The sequence below is a fragment of the Chaetodon trifascialis genome, chromosome 14, assembly GCF_039877785.1.
Source record: "Chaetodon trifascialis isolate fChaTrf1 chromosome 14, fChaTrf1.hap1, whole genome shotgun sequence".
Taxonomy (NCBI): Eukaryota; Metazoa; Chordata; class Actinopteri; order Chaetodontiformes; family Chaetodontidae; genus Chaetodon; species Chaetodon trifascialis.
Genome location: NC_092069.1, coordinates 1,915,770 through 1,935,457, shown reverse-complemented (window position 1 = coordinate 1,935,457; position 19,688 = coordinate 1,915,770). Strand labels below are relative to the sequence as shown.

The following is a 19,688-nucleotide window of genomic DNA, read 5'->3' as shown; positions in this document are numbered from 1 at the left end:
GCTACATTTGGGAAATATTGTAAAAAAGAAAAATATACATTGTGGCAGAAAGTCAGAGATTGTTTCATTTTAAGCACAACTATCCCATGTGAATGTGTGACTAAGCTAACCTACTGTATGATATTATACATGTTGTCCATTACCTCAATAATAATTCAACAATCATCTATCTGTCACTTCTGTTGTAATTCTTTTTCACTAAGGTAACGAGTGGAGCTCCTTCTCCAACAGACAGGACCGCATCAGGAAATCATTCCTGCCACAAGCCATCACATTGTGCAATAGTAATTTAAACAGTTAATCTATCAACCTCACAAACCCCAATATTTCAATGTTTACATATTATTTGCAGTACTGCAAGATTTCACAATATTGTTGGTTTACATTTATTTATCACTTGCAACTTGCACATATTTTTTCCAGAAATGTTGATAGTTTATAGCTGTGGCTCTAAGAACTGCTGTTAATCTTTGCTTATTTACTTAGTTATATTTTATATACTGTATATACTTAGTTATATTTTAAGAAAAGCTGATATTCTATTTTATATACTTAGTTATAATTTTTAAGAACATTTTTTTTTCTTAGTTTTATTCTCATCTTTATTCCTCCCAATTATATAGATTTTATGTTTGTGTATATGTGTAACCTACTGCTGCAACAAAAGAATTTCCCAAATTGTGATCAATAAAGTCAAGTCTAAGTCTAAGAAGGCTGAATAACATACATGTGGTCAAATATAATAACATCAGTAAAAGTTCATCTTCGTGAAAAATATACTGCTGAAGTAAACAACAATTACAAGGTTCTTTTAAAGCAACCAAGATGGGCAAGCGGGAATTCTCAAGTGAATGAAGCATAAAATCACAATTGTGTCCTTGTACAGTGGACAGCTATAGTAAATGCCAATATGATCATGACTGTAACTGGATGTAGTCATGGGCAGTGTACTCCTGAGGTAAATATTGAAGAAATATTCCTCTATATCTCCCTCTATCATTAGCCTCTAACCATCTTTCTAACTGTTGGCCATGAGTAAATTTGAAGTTATATCTTAAAAGGTGCTGTATAAACAAACAAAAATTGTGTTTACACTCAGTGTCACTCACCAAAACTCTGTGTCTATCTTTGAGGTCCAATAAACGTGGTGAATGTATTACACAATGTGTTCTGCATGCATTAACTTTTTTTCCTTATTCAGAAATGATATCCAGATGCAGATGTCAATAATATCTGAAAATGGGTTCTCAAGGTCTCACCTTTGGGTTTAAAAGAGACAGACTAGGATTTTAGTGGGATCACTTTCCCACCCATTTTCCCAGGAAATTACTTATGCACTACTTCACCAAACAGCACCTTCCCTAAGCTTGACCCAGAGTAGAAATATTATTTGAAAAGTGAAAAGGGACAGGAATGTTTCTAACATTTTTATGAAATGCCCTGTTGTCTATTTTTTTTAACTACTAATATGCGGACTTAATTGGAGTCCTGCAGCAGCATATAGTATTTGAGCCGCAGTTGCCATAGTATAGTAGTCTGCTGCTGCAATGACCTAATTTCCCCACAGGAATCATTAAAGTTTCATCTATCAAGTTTCCAGCAGCAGCCACGTTGCTCATGGTGTGTCCTGCCGACTGGTTACCTTGGCAGCAATAGCTGCTGCAGTGATGTGGGAGGAGCCATGCTGGTGATGGTGGTGGTTATGTGCATGTCGACCTCTCCTCCTATCCTCCTCCTCGTCCTCCTCCTCCTCGCACTGGGTGCCACGCTCCATGGTGTGCGTGTTATTGTGTGTGTTGATGTGTGTGTTAGCCAGCAGAGGGGAAGGGGAGGGCAGCTGTTCCAACGCGGCATGTGTGGCTTTAACCCCGACTGTGGCTTCACGCAGCAGATCAATGGCGTGGGGCAGAGCAGGCAGAATGAACTGAAAACACTCCTGGAGAAAACAATACACAAGTTAAACATTAGAGCACTTTCAAAAAGCAATCAAAGACATTAAATCAACAGTAGCTTGGAACTAGTCAATTATAAAAGCTGCTGTCTAACATGTCAGGAACAACATCAGAATCAGAATTACTTTATTACTTTATTTATCCCCGAGGGATAACATACAACATACATAGTATTCAGACCGCTTCCCTTTTTTCAATTATTTGTTATGTTGCATTCTTATGCTGTAATCATTCAAATTCAATTTTTCCTCATTAATCTATACGCAATACCCAATAATGACAAAGCAAAAACATGTATTTGTATTTGTGTATTAAAAAACCCTGAAATATCACATTTACAAAGTATTCAGACCCTTTGCTATGACACTTAAACTTTAGCCCGGGTCCCTCCCATTTCCCTTGATCATCTTTTTCTGAGATTTTTCTACACTTGTGGCAAATTTAACTGACTGGCCATGATTTGGAAAGGCACCAACTGTCTACATAAGGCTTCAAAGCCAACAATGCATATCAAAGTAAAAATCAAGCCATGAGGTGGAAGGAACTGTCTGTGGAGCTCAGACAGAGAAACAAAACACTGCCTGCTGCATTTTAGGTTCCTAAGAGCACGGTGGCCTCCAAAATGCTTGAATGGAAGAAGTCTGGAACTACAAGGGCTCTTCCTAAAGCAAACCAGGCACCACTCATCACCTGCACAATACCAAACAAACGGTGAAGTATGGTGTTTGTAACCTTAATGTGTGAACCCAGCAGCAATAACACACAACACAAGCAGTTACACTTGCCAAGACAACAATGTCAATGATAGGGAAATAAGGCACATTGAACACAAAATCAACATGTCCAACAACTTTTTGATGGATAGAAAATATGTATTAGAAAGTATTACATTTCATTACATATACAGATGCAGCAGCCTCGAAATTCCCCTCCCAGCCAGAGGCCATCCAGCTCCCAGCTGGCTCCCAGCCGGCTGCCAGCCAGCTACCAGTCCCCCCCTCCTCTTGGGGGTGTGCCCAGAATCCACTATAAACACGCCTCTTCATTCAATTGCAGGGTGTCACCAGGAGATGGCGTGTCCCTCACAGGAACACATCTCAAGGGCAAAGATTTTTACTCCACTACATTCATCTGCTTTAGGCTTATTTGTAGTTAGGCAGTCACATTTACTCAACTATTTTACGTTGATTATTTAAATCAATTTAGAAAAATATTTCTCGCACAAAGTCTTAAAAAAGTCATAAATGTGTGTTTCCATCAGCCTGTTTTAATGCATATTTTCGATTTGCGAACAGGAAATTCCTAAGTTTTTCTCTTACAATATACTGTATGAATTTTTTTGTTGCGATCAAAAAAAACAAACTCATGTAAAAAAGTTGTATATAATCACTTCCTATATGATAATAAGCATACTTCACATTACAGGAACAGTCGAAAAGATTCAGTTCTCATCTTAAAAAAAAAAAAGTTTTGACTTGATAATGAGAAGCATCAGCTCAAAGTAACGAAATCATGTGGCGGAGATTTGGCACAGTTGGTAGAGCGTCCGCCCCATGCATGAAGTTCTCTGCAGCGGCTACGGGTTCGATTCCCGCTTTCAGCCCTTTGCTGCACGTCATCTTCCCTCTCTTGAACCACCTTTATGGCTGCTCCTCAGCTGTCCTATACACTAAAGGCCAAAAAGCCCAAAACATTACTTCGAAAAAAAAAAAGTTACAAAATCATTCCTGAGTCATAAAAGTGATGTAGCTTTACAAAACAGCCTGTGACTCCAAAAATGAACAGGCTCCATCTGTTTACACAGAGTTTGCTTTTGATAATTATCAACAAAAATGATGACCTAATTTTACTTTACATGCGCTGGAACAGAGACAGAGCTGCAGGAGCAGAGCGCGTCATCTGGAGATTCCAGGGCTCGCCTATGTTTTCCGCAACAGGCGCGCAGCTCTCGGCAAAAATAGACCAGGAAGCGGCCAGTAGACAGTCATATTAGTATTGGTTGAATATGCGCTAATTTTTGCGATCGCAAGATTTCCTGGTCGGACTGATAATATACATTTTGATGCATGAGGGAGGTGGGAAAGTTGGCTTATCCATAAATGTAATTAAGTGTAATGGAAAAATTTTGTGAAGTCTATAAAGTAGCCAGCGACACAATATTAAAATCTGTGGAACAAATTGATTTTTAATTACTGGAGGTACGCGCTCCCCTCAGCCCTCCACCTATTTTACTGGCCATAGCTAGTCTGTGGGACAGTGGGGGCTGGGAGCCTGTTTGGCTGGCGACCATCCATTGAGTTAGAACAAAGGATACACTGTAATGCAAATAATGACTTTTCAGCCAACAACGCGGCCGGCTCGACACTACACATGCCTGACAGAGTGACAGACAGGAGAACATCATGACGCCCGTGGTGATGATGCGCGATGTGTCAGTGAAACTACAGGTTTACTCAGCTCTGAAATGTGCCGGGAGTTAATCGCTTCAAATGCACAAATGCAGTGAAGTTCACAAACCACCAACAGTTTATAGAATAGGATGGACTGTCTATCAGTGGCCATTAGAGCAGCTCTCTAATAATTAAAATAGATGTCACACTGTGCGGAAGAGCTTAATAAGTTAACAAGAGATTTGGCTACGACAGCTGAAATGTAAACTTCTGTGATGCAAAACTGTGTTTGCTTCTGATGTCTAAGTGTGAAGCCTTTTAAATCATGTGCATCTTCTTTGTACTCAGAAGCACATCAAGAATGCATTTTTTACTCCGGAAATTATGAACAATCAACAAAATATCACAGCCTAGAGAAGGATCACAAACTTTTCAATGTCTAATGTCAATTTACTAGTCGCCTTTATATTTATTTATTTACGTGAATAACATGCTGTCTGCCACCAGCGTTGTGTGGAAATACTTCAAAATATGAAACAATGAAACAATTGGATTTATACTTTTAGTGGGGCGGTTAAGCAAACCAATTGTGCATTTTATGAATAAAGCATGAAACTTTCAGCATATCATCTATATACCCAAAGGTTTGATTTCAGACGTGGAAACACTTTCTGTTTGACCTCTGGTGACCTTGACGGGTTATTGACTTCAGCATTGCATTCTTTCACTTTTCATCCCATTATTCTCCATTATAATAATATATATGTTTGTTAAAATGGCAGTTTTGTTCTAATAAAGACATTCACTTGCTCAGCCATGGCTTTGTGTCCATATGTGTCTCACGAGGAAGCAGACACAAGATTGCTTCTGCATGTGTCAGATGCTGTTCAGAAGGGTTGCAAGAAGGTGACTATTCGTACTGTTGACACTGATGTTGTTGTCCTGGCCGTGGCCATGTTTGAGAAGATCAAGCCAGAGGAAATGTGGATTGCTCTTGGTGGTGGAACCAAACTTCGATATATTAGTGTTCATGAAATAGCCAACAAGCTGGATCCAAGCAGCTGTGCTGCTCTCCCATTGTTCCACGCATTCACAGGATGCGACACAGTCTCAGCATTTGCTGGAAGAGGAAAGAAAACAGCATGGGAGAATTGGAAGGCTTTCCCTGAAGTGACTGAGGCTTTCGATGAGCTCCTGCAGATGCAGGGTGATTTGAGTGAGCTGTCCAAGTCATGGTTGGAGCGCTTTGTCGTACTGATGTATGACAGGACAAGTGAAACCACAGAGGTAAATGAAGCTAGAAAACAGCTCTTCACTCAGAAATCCAGGGCTCTGGAGAACATGCCACCAACGAAGGCTGCACTAGAGCAACACATCAAACGGGCCACCTATCAGGCCAATGTTTGGTGCAAAGCTTTGGAACCTGACCCTCAGCTGCCAAGCCCGTCTGATTGGGGCTGGGTGAAAGAAGAAATGGGATGGCAGCCACTGTGGACCACCCTTCCAGAAGCCTCAAAGAGCTGCTACGAACTGATCCATTGTGGTTGCAAGAAAGGGTGTACGAAGCGCTGCACATGCAAAAAGGCTGCTCTGAAGTGTACTGCCCTTTACGCATGCTCAGGAGACTGTTAGGCCTCACTAATAATGTCATTGTAGGGTAGGCACTATTTACTACAGCTAGGCTATGTTAACTTTAAGAGATGTCAAATACTCAATCCAATTTAACACAAATAGTCTGATTTTTGAGTCTGTGTTTGTGACTTTGTGTGAGGTGTTTGTATGACATGAAACTCAATTGACATATCATATACAGCTGATTCCACCTATTAAAGCAATTTGATGATGACTAGAGGGTTCCAGAACTCTTATTTTTGATATACTGTCTTTGTACCTGCAAAAAAGTGGAAAAATATATGTTTTTGTCAAACCGAAATTTGTACAGCCTCTGACAAGTTCCACAGGTCAATTCAGAAGTGTTTCCACGTCTGAAAACAAAGTTCATGGTATATAGAAACACTGTAGAAAGTTTCATGCTTTATTCATAAAATGCACAATACCTTTCATATATGAGCTTAACCGCCCCACTATTTATCCAAAATCGGGGTGAAATATTGCATGCCACGGATTAGACAGATACAGAAATCATCATCTGAGAAATACTCATGATACTGATTTCACTGTTTATTGGCCGTTTTCATGTGTGTGTGTTAACTGATTGGCCAATAAAAACAAGTAGATTGGCCCATCTACATCGGCCCATTGGCCCTTTATGCCCCACAACATTGTTTTTTTTCATGGGTCTGATTGGCCCATTAGTATTATTCATGATGATGAGGCTCGCTGGCTGCGGAGGGAGAGTTGATGTAGTAAGAACCTGTCTGCCTGGTCTAACATGATGAAGTCATGTTGAACATTTCCGTTTCCCAAAAAAACATTTATTTGAGGTGCAGCGGCACAATATTAATATCAAACACGCGTGCACAACACCTGACGTAAAAAAACGCATTCTTGGTGTGCTTCTGAGTACTATGTTTTCCCACGACTATAACCTTTTTTAATAGTTACTGTTTATATTCATTGCGTGAACAGTCTGAAAAAAGAGACAGAGACACAGAGAGGAGGACACAGACAGTCACACAGAGTGATGAAAAAGATCAGTGATAATTAACTACAGTATATTAAGCCTATGATGTTGAACATCGCAGTGCGCAGTGCGAGCCGTCTGCTGCGCTCCGCAGCTGCCTGTGAAGGCGAACGAAATCTGGAACCTTTCAGCTCAATGACATGACTTTGAAAGCACCAAGTGACTTGTTTTAACGAATTTCGTTAGATTAAAATATGTAGAACTGTAAAATATCACTTCCATGAGGCTGTTCAGTCAGACATTAACAGATCACAGGCTGAAATTAGCATTTCATCCTCCCGTCCCTCCCTCTTCAGCGCACTGTAAATGATTTCTGTCCAGTAATATACTGTACACACACATACAGGACTCTGCGTATTGCTGGTCACCGCATCAAACAGGAAACCCACCAACTGAAAAGCAGAGTGGCTCCGCGAATCAGGCAGAGTATTAAACATTTAACTGTTTAGCAGTTCAGAATGCTAGAAAAACGCGACGCACAACTTCTGTTATTCATGATTAATTTTCTGGGCACAAATCACTCGGCACGCGGAGATGCGCTGGGAGCCTCTCCAAAGGTGGAGAGAGATGTGGAGGAAAAGGCAGGATGGGCAGATGAGCAGATCCAAGAAGTTTGTGAACGAGCACTACAATAATGTGGATGATTAAGCATAATTATATTCAAAAAACTGCACAGGGTGCTCTACTAGACAAGCAGTTTTTCTTACAGCAGTGGAGGCTATGTGCAGATCTAATGAACGACTCAGCAAAGCTGACACGGTAACCAATTATAATGACTGCTCCTCCTGGTGGACTGATCGAGCGAGTGCAGGTAGTTTCCGCAAATGGAGCTTAGGGGCGTTACGAGTTGGCCCCGCACCGATGACGTCATCGCGGGGGATCTCATTACAGTCACGAACCCGCCTACTGCAGAGCAGGGACCGGTCACGGACCCGCCAGGGCCCCAGCATGAGATTAGGGGAATTTTGAGGCCGCTACATCTGTATTAGCCTATTCATAACATGAGGTATATCCTGAATGAAAACCTGGTCCAGAGTGCTCAGGACCTCCGAGGGTTCACTTTCAAAAGCACAGTGACCCTAAACACACAGTCAAGACAATGGAAGGGTGGCTTAGGGACAACTCTGTGAATGGAATGTCCTTGAGTAGCCCAGTCTGACTGAACCAAATGTAACATATCGGGAGACACCTGAAAATGGCTATCCACTGACGGTTCCATCCAACCTGACAGGGCTTGAGAGAATCGACAGAGAACTAAGGCAGAAATTCCTTAAATCTAGATATGCAAAGCTTGTCACGTCACACCCAAGAGGACCTGAGATTGTAATTACTGCCAAAGGTTCTTCAACTAAGTTCTAAGTTAAGGGTTTGAATACCTACATCAATGTGATATAGCCCTGAAAGTTCAGAAACATTGTGGTAGGGTGCATTGTTTCATCAAGTCATTCAATCATTGCACTGAGTCAATATTTAATAATACTGGTATTATCTGAGTGTAAGGATGAGTCAATAGTATATTACCATGTTTATATGCATTAGTACACAGTTTCAATAAACACACATGATAATTTAACAAACACATTTATTCATTGACTGTTTGGATGTTGCAGTTGGCTTGAGTCACATGTGCACAGCAAGGTCGCTGATCAAACACCTTGTCATTCACCTATGGAACGAGGAAATGACGCATTGTGATGTATTCAATGGTGGTGAAATGTTTACTAATTGAGGAGCATAATGTGAGATTCACGCTAAGCCAATTGTAATGGTAAATTGAAATCTGTCTGCATCTGTTCTCCTTCTCCCAGGTTGTTCAATTAAAATAATCTCCCAGGCACACCTTTCATTCTGGGAGGGTAACAACAAGTGCGAAGTGGGTATGTAAGATATTTGTCTGTATTTATTAGGTTTATATGTGGATGTGTAAATAGTTATTAAGATTGTGTACATGGGTTTATGTAAGTATTTATTGTATATTTATGTGTGGATATCTGTGTTGTGTGTGACTCTATAAATGGTATGTGTTAGCCAATTATGTGAGTGGACAGCCTTATATGATGAGCAGTCTGTGTGTGGTGAAGGTGTTGGGCAGAACTGGTATACCTAGTGTGATGGAACAATGAAAGTATCATACAGAAGCATCACCCATCTCCTCATTTGCTTCCTTGACTGCTTGGGCAGCCTAACACTGAGATACTTATTGTGATATATGCAAAGAAAGAATGAAAAATGAGGAAAACTGTAAATAAACATTTTTTACACTAAAATAGGAGGTAATATTTTAATTTTTCTACATTTAATTTTAACTTTTGTAACATGTAATCATGTCCTGATTTATGGCAGGGGCAGAACTGTAATAGCTCTATACTTTCTTACTTATAATGGAGCTATTTATAAATGTATACATACATACAAAAAAAAAAAAGATTCATTTGGACTTGTATTTGTATCCATTTGATGAATTTAAGTCCTCCATTTTAGCTCCTTTTTAACCTTCGAGCTTTTTCACTGAAAACTGCTTCCTTCTGTTGTTGGAAACAAGGTTGATGAGAGACGTTACAGTGAAAGCTAAAATGTAAATTTCAGGCCGTAAAACGAAAACAATGAGCAAAAAGACACAAACAATCTGTAGAGCTGAGGTGAGATGGGGGACAAACTTTATGTTAGTGGTAATATCAATACAGTTTTAAAAATGCACTTATTATTATTATTGTTGTTGTTGTTGTTGTTGTTGTTATGACAATAAATCAAATAACTATGTACAATGTAAAAAAAGTGCATAGTAATTATTATCCAACTTTACAGTTCCACCCAACTGTTAGGATCCTACCTTCCTGTCTCTCCTTTTGTGTCTCCTCTCCCTTTTCCCTATGTGTGTGTCTGTCTGTCACCCTTGTTCCCGCGGCTGGGCATCCCTGTACCTGCAGCTGGCTCCGCCTCCATGTGCTCACCTGGAGCACATGTCTTCATTGTTTGGAGTATTTAAAGAGCATGCAGTCTTCTCCCAGTCGCCGGATTATTCTCTCATCCTCCTATGACGGTGTCTGGTCTTCCGGTTGTAAGTACTACGTCTCTTGTTCGATCTCTTCTCAGAGAAAGTGTGTTTTGTTATTCAGTCTATTATCCAGCCACTTACTGTGTGCTGTGTTTTCTTTTCAGTGTTTCCTGCCGCTTCCACGCGTGCCTCATACCCGCTTCATCGGAGCTCCTTGTGTTTGCATCCACTCAGTTTGAGTGCGTCTTTTGTTTGTTATTATCCACTCCGTTTGAGTGCGTCTTTTGTTTGTTTCTTATCCGCTCGGTGAGCGTGTTTTCTGTTTCCCGTTTTGTTAATAAATTATTGTTTGATTCATTTAAGTCTTGTCTCCGGGTCTGCATTACTGGGTCCAGCTATTTGGTTGCTTGCCAGCCTAACACCAACTCTATGGAGCTTTTTATCTGATTAATTTGTTTTTCAAGCGTGCAAACTTCACTTCATGCAACTTCAATCCACCTTGTTTCCACGTCAAGTGTTTTCACCAAATAAAGCTCAGATACCTACTCAGCTGACCAGGAACATAACTCAAAATTAATACTTATGTCACTCCATGTCTGCTAGTTTAAATAACGGTTTTCTAATATATCATGATATGTCCATGTGTGTTTTCAGCTTGTTCCACTGCCTCCAAGTGGCATAAATAAATAATACAGCTCTGATTAAAAAATTTACAAACATTAAATATTGCAACACCCATTTAAAATGGAACATCCACCATATTTTGTCAGGATTTTATAGTTGATGTTAAAGAAATAAATAATCGATCAATAAACAATTTTTTCACCAAGTCTCCTTTTTTCCAAGTCGAGATGTATCAGATTAAGCATAGTTGAGTTAATTCAAAGAATCCTACCTGAGAGCCCTTCTTGCTCCCTGGCAGGTTAATGATCAGAGTTTTACCGCGAATACCACACACTGGCCTGGAAACAATGCAATGGAAAGGAATTTAGAGCAGGAGAGGGCAGCACACAAACTAATCTGGATACAATGAAACAGCATGTGTAAAGGCCTTGTTCAGACAGCCAGCCCATATTTGGTTTTTGGCACATCCAGATTGTATCTGATTGATTTTAGAAAGTCTGAACAGCAAAAAACACAGGAAATGTCATTTTTACAAATCAGATCCAAGCCACATTATGACATGATTTGAAATGCTATTCGAATTGGATTTCAACTGTCTACATATGTGTCTCATTCAGATGCTGGTTGCTCTAAATGGATTTCAAGATGTCTTTTGCATCATTCACAAAGCCACGCACAACAATGACATCAAATGTATACCAGCCTCCTCTGTCTAGTTTGTCAGGTGCAACAGGGAAGTTCTGCACCGTTACCTGACAGCATGATTGTTTGGAGGGTGAGATGATGGATCTCCATTTCTCTTGCTTAAGTGTTGGAAAGCTACATCAACAGCACATGTAGTTACTGTGTCAATGTCATTACCACAGCTACCCATGCTGTTAGCCTGGTGTTATCTGGAGACATAAATCCAGTCCAATCACTTGCAAATAACAGTGCAGACAGTCTGTCCTAAAGATCTGATTTGAGAAACAAATCTGACTTGTCTGCAGTCTGAACAAAGCCAACTGGCAGACAGTGAACAGAGAACAAAATATCAAGTCCTTACCTGGACAGCATGCCTAGGGGTGTAACGTTCAGTGATCCCATCAGCATGGCCAGAGCCATACCTGGAGCCTCACGCTCTATCACCTCTCTGGTGGCCTACAAGGCAAACACCAGGACTCAGAACTGACAACATTTAAGGTACTTGTTTGTCCCAAAGAATTTTCATTTTGATTTAGAATACATTTTCAAAGCACTTTTTTTCTGTGAATTTTCAGACAGGGTTTGCTGGTTTAATCTCTAAATTTCTTGTTTCGATTATTGATACAATCGTTAGTTATTTATTCTTTTATTCTCTTTAACTTTTGTTTTGCAGTAATTGGGTTTATACTAGGGCTGTCAGTTTAACGCGTTAATTAGATTAATTAATTACGCTGCAAATTAACGCGCTATAAAAATTAACGCAATTAATCATGAGTGGCAAGTCAATGTGCAAGCATTTTAAATATGGCCCTTTGAGTGACCCGTAGGCTGCAGCGGCAGGTCGCATCCTACCTGCGCCACTAGTCAAAAGCAGGGTGACAACAGACATGGATGCGACACCGGAGAGCCTACTTGGACCTTTGAATGGTAAGTTTATTTATAAAAAGAACAAAGACGGGACTTGTAGGTTTCCACACAATGGAGCCTGGTCTGACGCTCTCGTTAATCCCCTCGTTATCATCCACACCGACGAAAAAATCCACAGGACCGCTCGTAAAAGTTTAAACAGTTTACTTTAGCAAAACAAAGAAAGGGTGATACAGAATAATATAAAAACCGTGCATTAAGCATCCATCACATCCAAGAACATTAACAACGAGGTAAAGTGATGAAGAGTTAAGAGACTTAGAGAGGTCAAAAAACCGTATGGCTCCACTCTCACCTCGCCCCATCCAATGACTGACTGACCTCACGGGAGCCTCAATCAAAGTAATTAAAGGTGTACAGCACCTCAAAAAAACAAATTCTTATATGCTCCCATCCAATACAAATATTACATAAATGACATTTTCATCCATTTTAAACCATCAAAACGCATTTTTAATCATAAACTAATTACATTATCATACAACTGAACTGAAACTACCTGTAAATAGGCCTTTTAATCCCTTCTAAACCAATTAACTTATATTACCATGTATTTTATTGTTCTTAACTTAACTTCAATTATTTATTAACCCTTTTTTTTAACCAAAAATCAAAGATGTGCATTTAGGCTCCTACAGGACTATTAACAAGAACGCAGTGATTTGCACCTTGTGTAAAAAAGAATTTTCCTATCACCGTAGCAGCTCCAGCCTGAATTATCATTTAAACGCTAAACATGTAGTTGCTGCTAGTGCCGCTAGTGCTACCGTGAGCTCACTCCGCCAACCCACACTTGCTGAGTTAGGAAAATGAATGAGCAAAGCCACGACAGAAAAACTGACAAACTCAATCGCAAAGTGGGTTGCTGCTGATTGCAGGCCGATTTCAATCGTGGAAGACGAGGGCCTAAAAGAGGCGTTTCAGATAGCGTCATCTGACTCTAATTTCCAGCTACCGTCGAGAACTACAGTGATGAAAAGAATTTACCAGCTGTAATGTGAATGTCAGTGAATTGTAATGTCCTAGAATTCAAATTCTTTATTTGGGGACCTTTAGCAGATATGAGATTAAAATGCAATTAATTAGATTAATTAATTACAAATCCTGTAATTAATTAGATCAATTTTTTTAATCGCCTGACAGCATTAGTTTATACATACCTCAGGTGTAACATCTCGTGGTGCAAAGCCAGTTCCTCCAGTCGTGAGAATAAGGTTCAGCTCTAATTCATCACACCACTCCAAAAGAGTTTCCTGTATACATGCAAACACACACACAAAGTTAACACTACTCCATACATCCTCTTCACCTGAAATATCAGGGGCCCAGATGGCTAGTGGAATGGATAAGACACTTTCCTTCCAAGAAACACCTGGGTTCAAATTCCAGTGCTGACAAAATGGCCTGTTCAAGTGTCCTTGAGGAAGAAATTCAGCTGTAAACTGCTGCTCAGTACCTCAAGTAACAATTTCCCTACAGGGTTAAACAAGTGTTGAATAATAGACAGATAGTCATTGCCAACTGCTAATAAGACTCAGGAAGTATATAAGGGGGAGTTTGTCACTGTCTTCATTCAGTGTTGTGGCACCACAGTTTGTATCTCAGTTATCAAGTGTGTCTTCCTCTATGACAGATTGAAGCATTTTTGGTGCCAGTGAGAAAGTACGTCAAGACCAGACTGTTTTCACACCATATTGTGGATGTGAGTAATGTAATGCTAGTGAACCCAAAACGAAAACGCATACCTTGATTTCACTGATCTCATCTGGAACAATCTTATAGGCTGCTATGACTCCTCCTAGCCTACAGGAGGTAACAAAGATGCAGCGTAAGTGTAATGTCAGTGTAAGTGCATGTGTGTGCTGTATGGCAACCTGTATATGCAGACCATAGACTGTGTGTAGACTCACAGTGAAGGATCATGGACCAGGTCCTTCAGGTTGACTCCACTCCTGTCCTCAGCCAAGTTCCTGAAACAGCTGTCACTGACTGAAGATGAGAGTTCAGGTTACACAACAGAATGCTGACAGGGTGAATATATTGCAGTTTTCCTGATTACATATTTAAAACAAAACTGTTGTCTGGCAACAAAATAGTGGAAAAAGTTGATACTAGCGAGTAGCGACTGTCACTAGTGTTGGTTGAACCTGTTCACCTATGGGTGGTCAACTAGTTAGACTAGTGATATGCTTCTTACTTTTTTCTGGACTATTTAAAACCACATTGGGAGATCCATTCAGCCACAGCCCCATTGTTTACACACAAGAACAGCTGTTAGCACTGTGCAACATGAAGAAATTTTTTCATTATTTTATTTATTTTTGTGCAGCATCTTTGAGTACCCTGTAAAGAGCAATATAAGACCAATGTATTATTATTATTATTATTATTATTATTATTATTATTATTATTATTATTATTACTATTATTACTATTATTAGTGCTCCCAGTGGACCAGAGATCCCTGTGGGAATAAGGAGAGGTAAGAGGGGATGCAGAGCTGGACTAAAGTGCCATGAGCAGAAAAGACGGTTCAAAACATCCATACCATCTCTTATTATGCAGAACGTGAGATCTCTCCCTAATAAGATGGAAGAGCTAACAGTGCTAACCAGACTGCAGAGGGAGTACTGGGAATGGAGCATGATGTGCCTCACAGAGACATAGCCGAATGAACTCACTCCAGATGCGCCTATTACTTTTGACAGCTTTCAACTGCTGAGAGTAGACAGGAGAGCAACAGAGAGCAGTCAGAGGAATGGTGGGGGCATAGTAATATTTATGAACAATAGATGGTGTAACCCAGGGCACATCAGTGTAAAGAAGCAACACTGCATGAGAGACATAGAGCTGCTAGTAGTTAGCATTCAGCATCATATTACCTCCCGAGGGAGTTCTCGCATGTCATCCCGATAACGGTGCACACCCCCCGTATGGGCCGATGCTGCAGCAGCTCCTACACACTGGTTTCACAGCTGCAGACATTGCACCCCCAGGCCCTCCTCCTCATCTCCGGTGACTTCAATCATGCTTGCCCGTATTCCACTCTCCCCACCTTCACCCAGTAAGTTAAATGTCACACCAGAGACAATAGAACCTTTGACTTACTGTATGCAAACACAAAAGACGCTCCTTCCACTGGGTCGATCTTATCATCTGCTCCCTGCCCACATACCTATGGTGAATAAACCACCGCCAACCATACGGTATATGAGGAGATGGTCTGAGGAGACCAATATGGCACTGAGTGACTGCTTTGACACCAATGACTGGAAAGTGTTGTGCAGTCCACACGGGGAGGACACTGACAGTTTAGCGACCTGCATCATGCATCATGGACTACATGACAACACTGTGCCTACCAGGGGGGAAGGTACATGGACTCTATTTATGTAACGTTTTTCTAGTCCGACAACCACTCAAAGCGCTTTTACAACACAAGTCTGCATTCACCCACTGCATTCACACACACATTCATACAACGGCAGCTAGGCCACCTGCTCATTACGAGTGCTAATTCACACAGCACTGGGAGCAATTTGAGGTTATGTATCTTGCCCAAGGATACACGTCGAGGGATCGAACCAACAACCATCTGAATGGACAACCGCTCTACCACCTGAGCCACAGCTGGTGCAGGGACAAGAATGAGCTGAGGAGGGTGCAGAGGGAGCTGAAGAGGGAATAAGGAGAGACAAGGACAGCTACAGAACGAAGGTGGATGAGCACCAGCGGAACAATGCCAGAGAGGTTTGGAGAGGAAAACCATTTCTGGTCACACCAATGACAGTTGGAGGGGCCCAGAATTTGGAGAATTGGACAATGGGCAAATGAACTGAATGTGTTTTCAACAGATTTAATTCCACCCCCTGTTCCCTCCCCCACCCACCAGAGGTCAGACCTGACGATGTGACTTCTCCACACCCCCTCTTTCTCCCCTGGAGCATCCCTGCCATCAGCAGCACCCTCTTCACACCACTCAACCCCCCCCCCACTCCACATCAGAGACCATATACCCCTCCCCCCCACCTCACTCAACAGGAGCCATGATACAGCCATTGTTGGACGTGTATCACAGGGTAACAAACTGGAATACAGGGAGGTCATCACCAACTTTGTAAAATGGTGTGAATTGAACCACCTGCACATAAATGCCAGCAAGACGAAAGAGATGGTACCAGACTTCTGCAAGAAACTGCCACAGACTACATCATTGAACATCCAAGGATTGGACATAGTGTGATTGTGGGCATGTACAATTACCCTGGCGTGGGATCAATAAAGTTAGATCTTATCTTACGGAAAGAGTCCTCAGACAAGCTTTGTTGTGATGTTGTGCCATATAAAAAAAACTGAATTTAATTATCTTTTCCCTCTTCCCACAATGCTATTCAGTAGTGACAGGAGGAGATCTGGGTTGCGTGACCTCCTTGGTTGGCATCCATCCTGGGGGTTTAGATCCACTGAGCAAAATGGCAAGCCTGGCAATTTTAGGGCTTTAGCAAAGAGAGCAGAAAGCACAGGATAAAGACCAATTGTAGCTCAGGCCAGCTCATGTCATAGTTATGTGACAGTCTCCCAATACCACATAAAAAAGAACTTTACTTTGCTCGAAGGAAGCAGCAGATTCACTCTTGCTTCCAGCTATCAGAAAGCATTTTTATTAAATAACAGAATTTAACTTGCATTAAATTTACCTTGGGTTAACAACCTTTGAAAGAAAAAACTGACAGCCAGTTAATTAATTTAGTCTCAATCTGAAGTTTGCTAGGGACTTCTTGGCTCATGTATAGTGATCATAATGCACTACACACTTCGCACTTCATATTTCTTCACATAAGGAAACAGTTGCTGTTAGTTTGAGGTTTGTTGTCCCTGCATGTTGAAACAAAACTTGGTACTTTCCTTTTATATACAGAATATAGTAGATTCTTTGTTCTTTGTACCCTGTGTGAGTCCTTTCTGAAGTCCAGATCATATGTATAGTGTGCCAGGACTGACAGTAATTAACTAATAAATTGGCTTAGGTTCTCTCAGAACTGGCACTCAGCAATGCTGTGTTCATCCTCCATGACTCTTGCAGGTCCGTTCCTTGATCGAGAGGCCATGTGGACAAGAACTTCATGGAGGGTTAATTCCTTTATCAACAACAGATATGAAATGTTCATCAACATCTGTGTTGATTCATGCTACATGGTTTTGGTGTTTTCATGGACATTGCTGACAATAAGAAAGCTGCAAAATAACACCAGCTTTAATTTGTAAAACCAGACTGGCTACTGTGTGTGTGTGTGTGTGTGTGTGTGTGTGTGTGTGTGTGTGTGTGTGTGTGTGTGTGTGTGTTACTAAGTATTGACAGCAACAGCCTATTTTGGCGGTGTGTAGCTTTAACCCAGCTCTTTCTACCCAGTAATCATGGAGAAACACATCTTTTTGTTTTATTTTTGAAACCTTAAGCCAAATTTCTTAACCCCCATATTTAGAACCTAAACTTGACCAAACTAATCCCCAGTAAATGTATAAACAACAAAGCGAAACATACATTCACATTCACACACACACACACACACACACACACACACACACACACACACACGCATGGGTTTTCAGAACGTGTCTTAACGTGACAGGAGGTGGATGGACAGAGAGGGTTAGCTGCTGTTAGCCGAGATGCTAGTTCATCAAAACCGCGACAGACTTCCAAGCGGCTGCTGGCTCGCACCCGCTCAGCATTATTCTCATGTCTCCCTCTGCCTTGGTAAGGAGGCAGCAGGGATACTAGTGACTGGTGGCTGACACACGACTGTATAACGTTACTGGTCCCAAATCCTCCTCTGCACGACTCAGAGGCCAACATCAGCTCAGCTCATTATAGAAGCTATTAAAACAGCCTGCAAAACATAATTAATTTCGCACTGAAGCTGCGCCTTGCCTTCAAACTAGATAGATAGATAGATAGATAGATAGATAGATAGATAGATAGATAGATAGATAGATAGATAGATAGATAGATTATTAATAAATGTATGTTCTGTGTTAAATAAAGGCACATATATTAAGCCCAAATTAAAAAGAACCATGAAAGAAATGTTAATTAAAAGCATTCTCCTTATAGGCAAACATGTCGGGTCTCCAAAGGGTTATGAATAATACAGCTGTTGTAGGCTCTGTAACATTACATTGCGGGAAAATAAAACGTTCACTTGTGTGAAGGTTGCAACACACAGCACAGCTAGATCGGAAGAATGGTGGTTTTGCTTTCAAAATAAAAGCGCCAATTTTATTTAGAAAGGAATTGCAGCACAGGCTCGCGACAGAACAGCCCCCCAAGTCTTTGCTGAGCGTTCTGTTTCCTGCTGTCTGACTTGACGCTGATAAGAATATCTCGTTACGTTGTCGTGTAGCTATGTAGTGCAACACGTTACATGACAGCCAGTTTACACATGCAAACACGTTACAAACTTCAAAACACTATTTCAGATAATCGAATTTCAAAACAAAATCTACATCTGTCAACCTGTCAAACGGCAGGAAGCTAACGTTAAAGCAATGACAGTCAATGGAACCGGTTAGCTTAGCATCCTGGCTAACCATAGCTGGCTCAGCAAGACAGCTCGTACCGTGACACCGATGTATACAGGCAATCGACGGCAAAACGCTGCAGAGGTGCATTTACCGAGACGCATTTTTGATTAAACAGTCTTACCCGTCAGAATCCCCACTCGGGTCTGATGGTCATGATTGGTGAGCGCCATCCCGTCCGCCGCCATGTTTACAACCTCTGTCTGCACTGCGCCTGCACATACATAGAAACAACTAGGGGTGTGCGGGCAGCTGCTGCACCTCTGGCGGACGACTATATGTGAACGCGCGTGTCCAGTAGTATACAGGATATGTATTCCAACTAATGTGTGACAAACACACACACACACACACACACACACACACACACACGAAAATGGTAGACAGGAATATCAGGAGCAGAAGCAGACCTCGTGACAGCACGAAATTATAGTTATGTGACTAATGTGTGAAATACTGTGTATTACATTGGCCAGTGTCTGGTCAGTCATCAGTCAGTGCTTCATCTATTTTAGATAGTAGATAATTGGTCGTGGAAAATATGTTACGTTTTTAGTCTTTTTTGACGGTTTGACAATTTTAGGATATAATAATATCGCACAGACGTATTATCGTATATCGGGGCAATTGGTGTATTCGTGCTTGCTAGCTCGTCACTGGTTTTCAGTTTCAATTTTCTGTCACCATATTGCCATGGAGAGGAAGAGAGAGAGTATGATATACATGTACTAATGAGAAAACATCACTCCTTTGTACCTCATGTCCACTGTGGAGCCTATTATATGATCATTTACCTAGCATACAGAGTTGGCTTCCATAAGTTTACCTGGGGGCGGCACGGTAGCGCAGCAGGTAGTGTACGTGCCTCACAGCAAGAAGGTCGCCGGTCC

The 19,688-nt window shown here is 41.1% G+C and overlaps 1 protein-coding gene across 2 annotated transcripts in view; it reads right to left on the bottom strand.

Moving 5' to 3' along the window:
* gphna (gephyrin a) overlaps window positions 1-19,216 on the bottom strand; it is a 61,568-nt gene extending 42,352 nt beyond the window's left edge. Inside the window, exons 1-7 of one of the 2 annotated variants that reach the window (XM_070978864.1) lie at window positions 18,923-19,216; window positions 14,127-14,205; window positions 13,962-14,019; window positions 13,377-13,469; window positions 11,651-11,745; window positions 10,877-10,943; window positions 1,643-1,936 (exon numbers count right to left, since the gene is read on the bottom strand). In XM_070978864.1, coding sequence (XP_070834965.1) covers window positions 1,643-1,936; window positions 10,877-10,943; window positions 11,651-11,745; window positions 13,377-13,469; window positions 13,962-14,019; window positions 14,127-14,205; window positions 18,923-18,986 — 750 coding nt within the window. In that variant the 5' untranslated portion in view covers window positions 18,987-19,216. The remainder of the gene's footprint in view (window positions 1-1,642; window positions 1,937-10,876; window positions 10,944-11,650; window positions 11,746-13,376; window positions 13,470-13,961; window positions 14,020-14,126; window positions 14,206-18,922) is intronic. The other variant, XM_070978865.1, reaches the window with a different exon arrangement.
* Window positions 19,217-19,688: the final 472 nt, after the last annotated feature.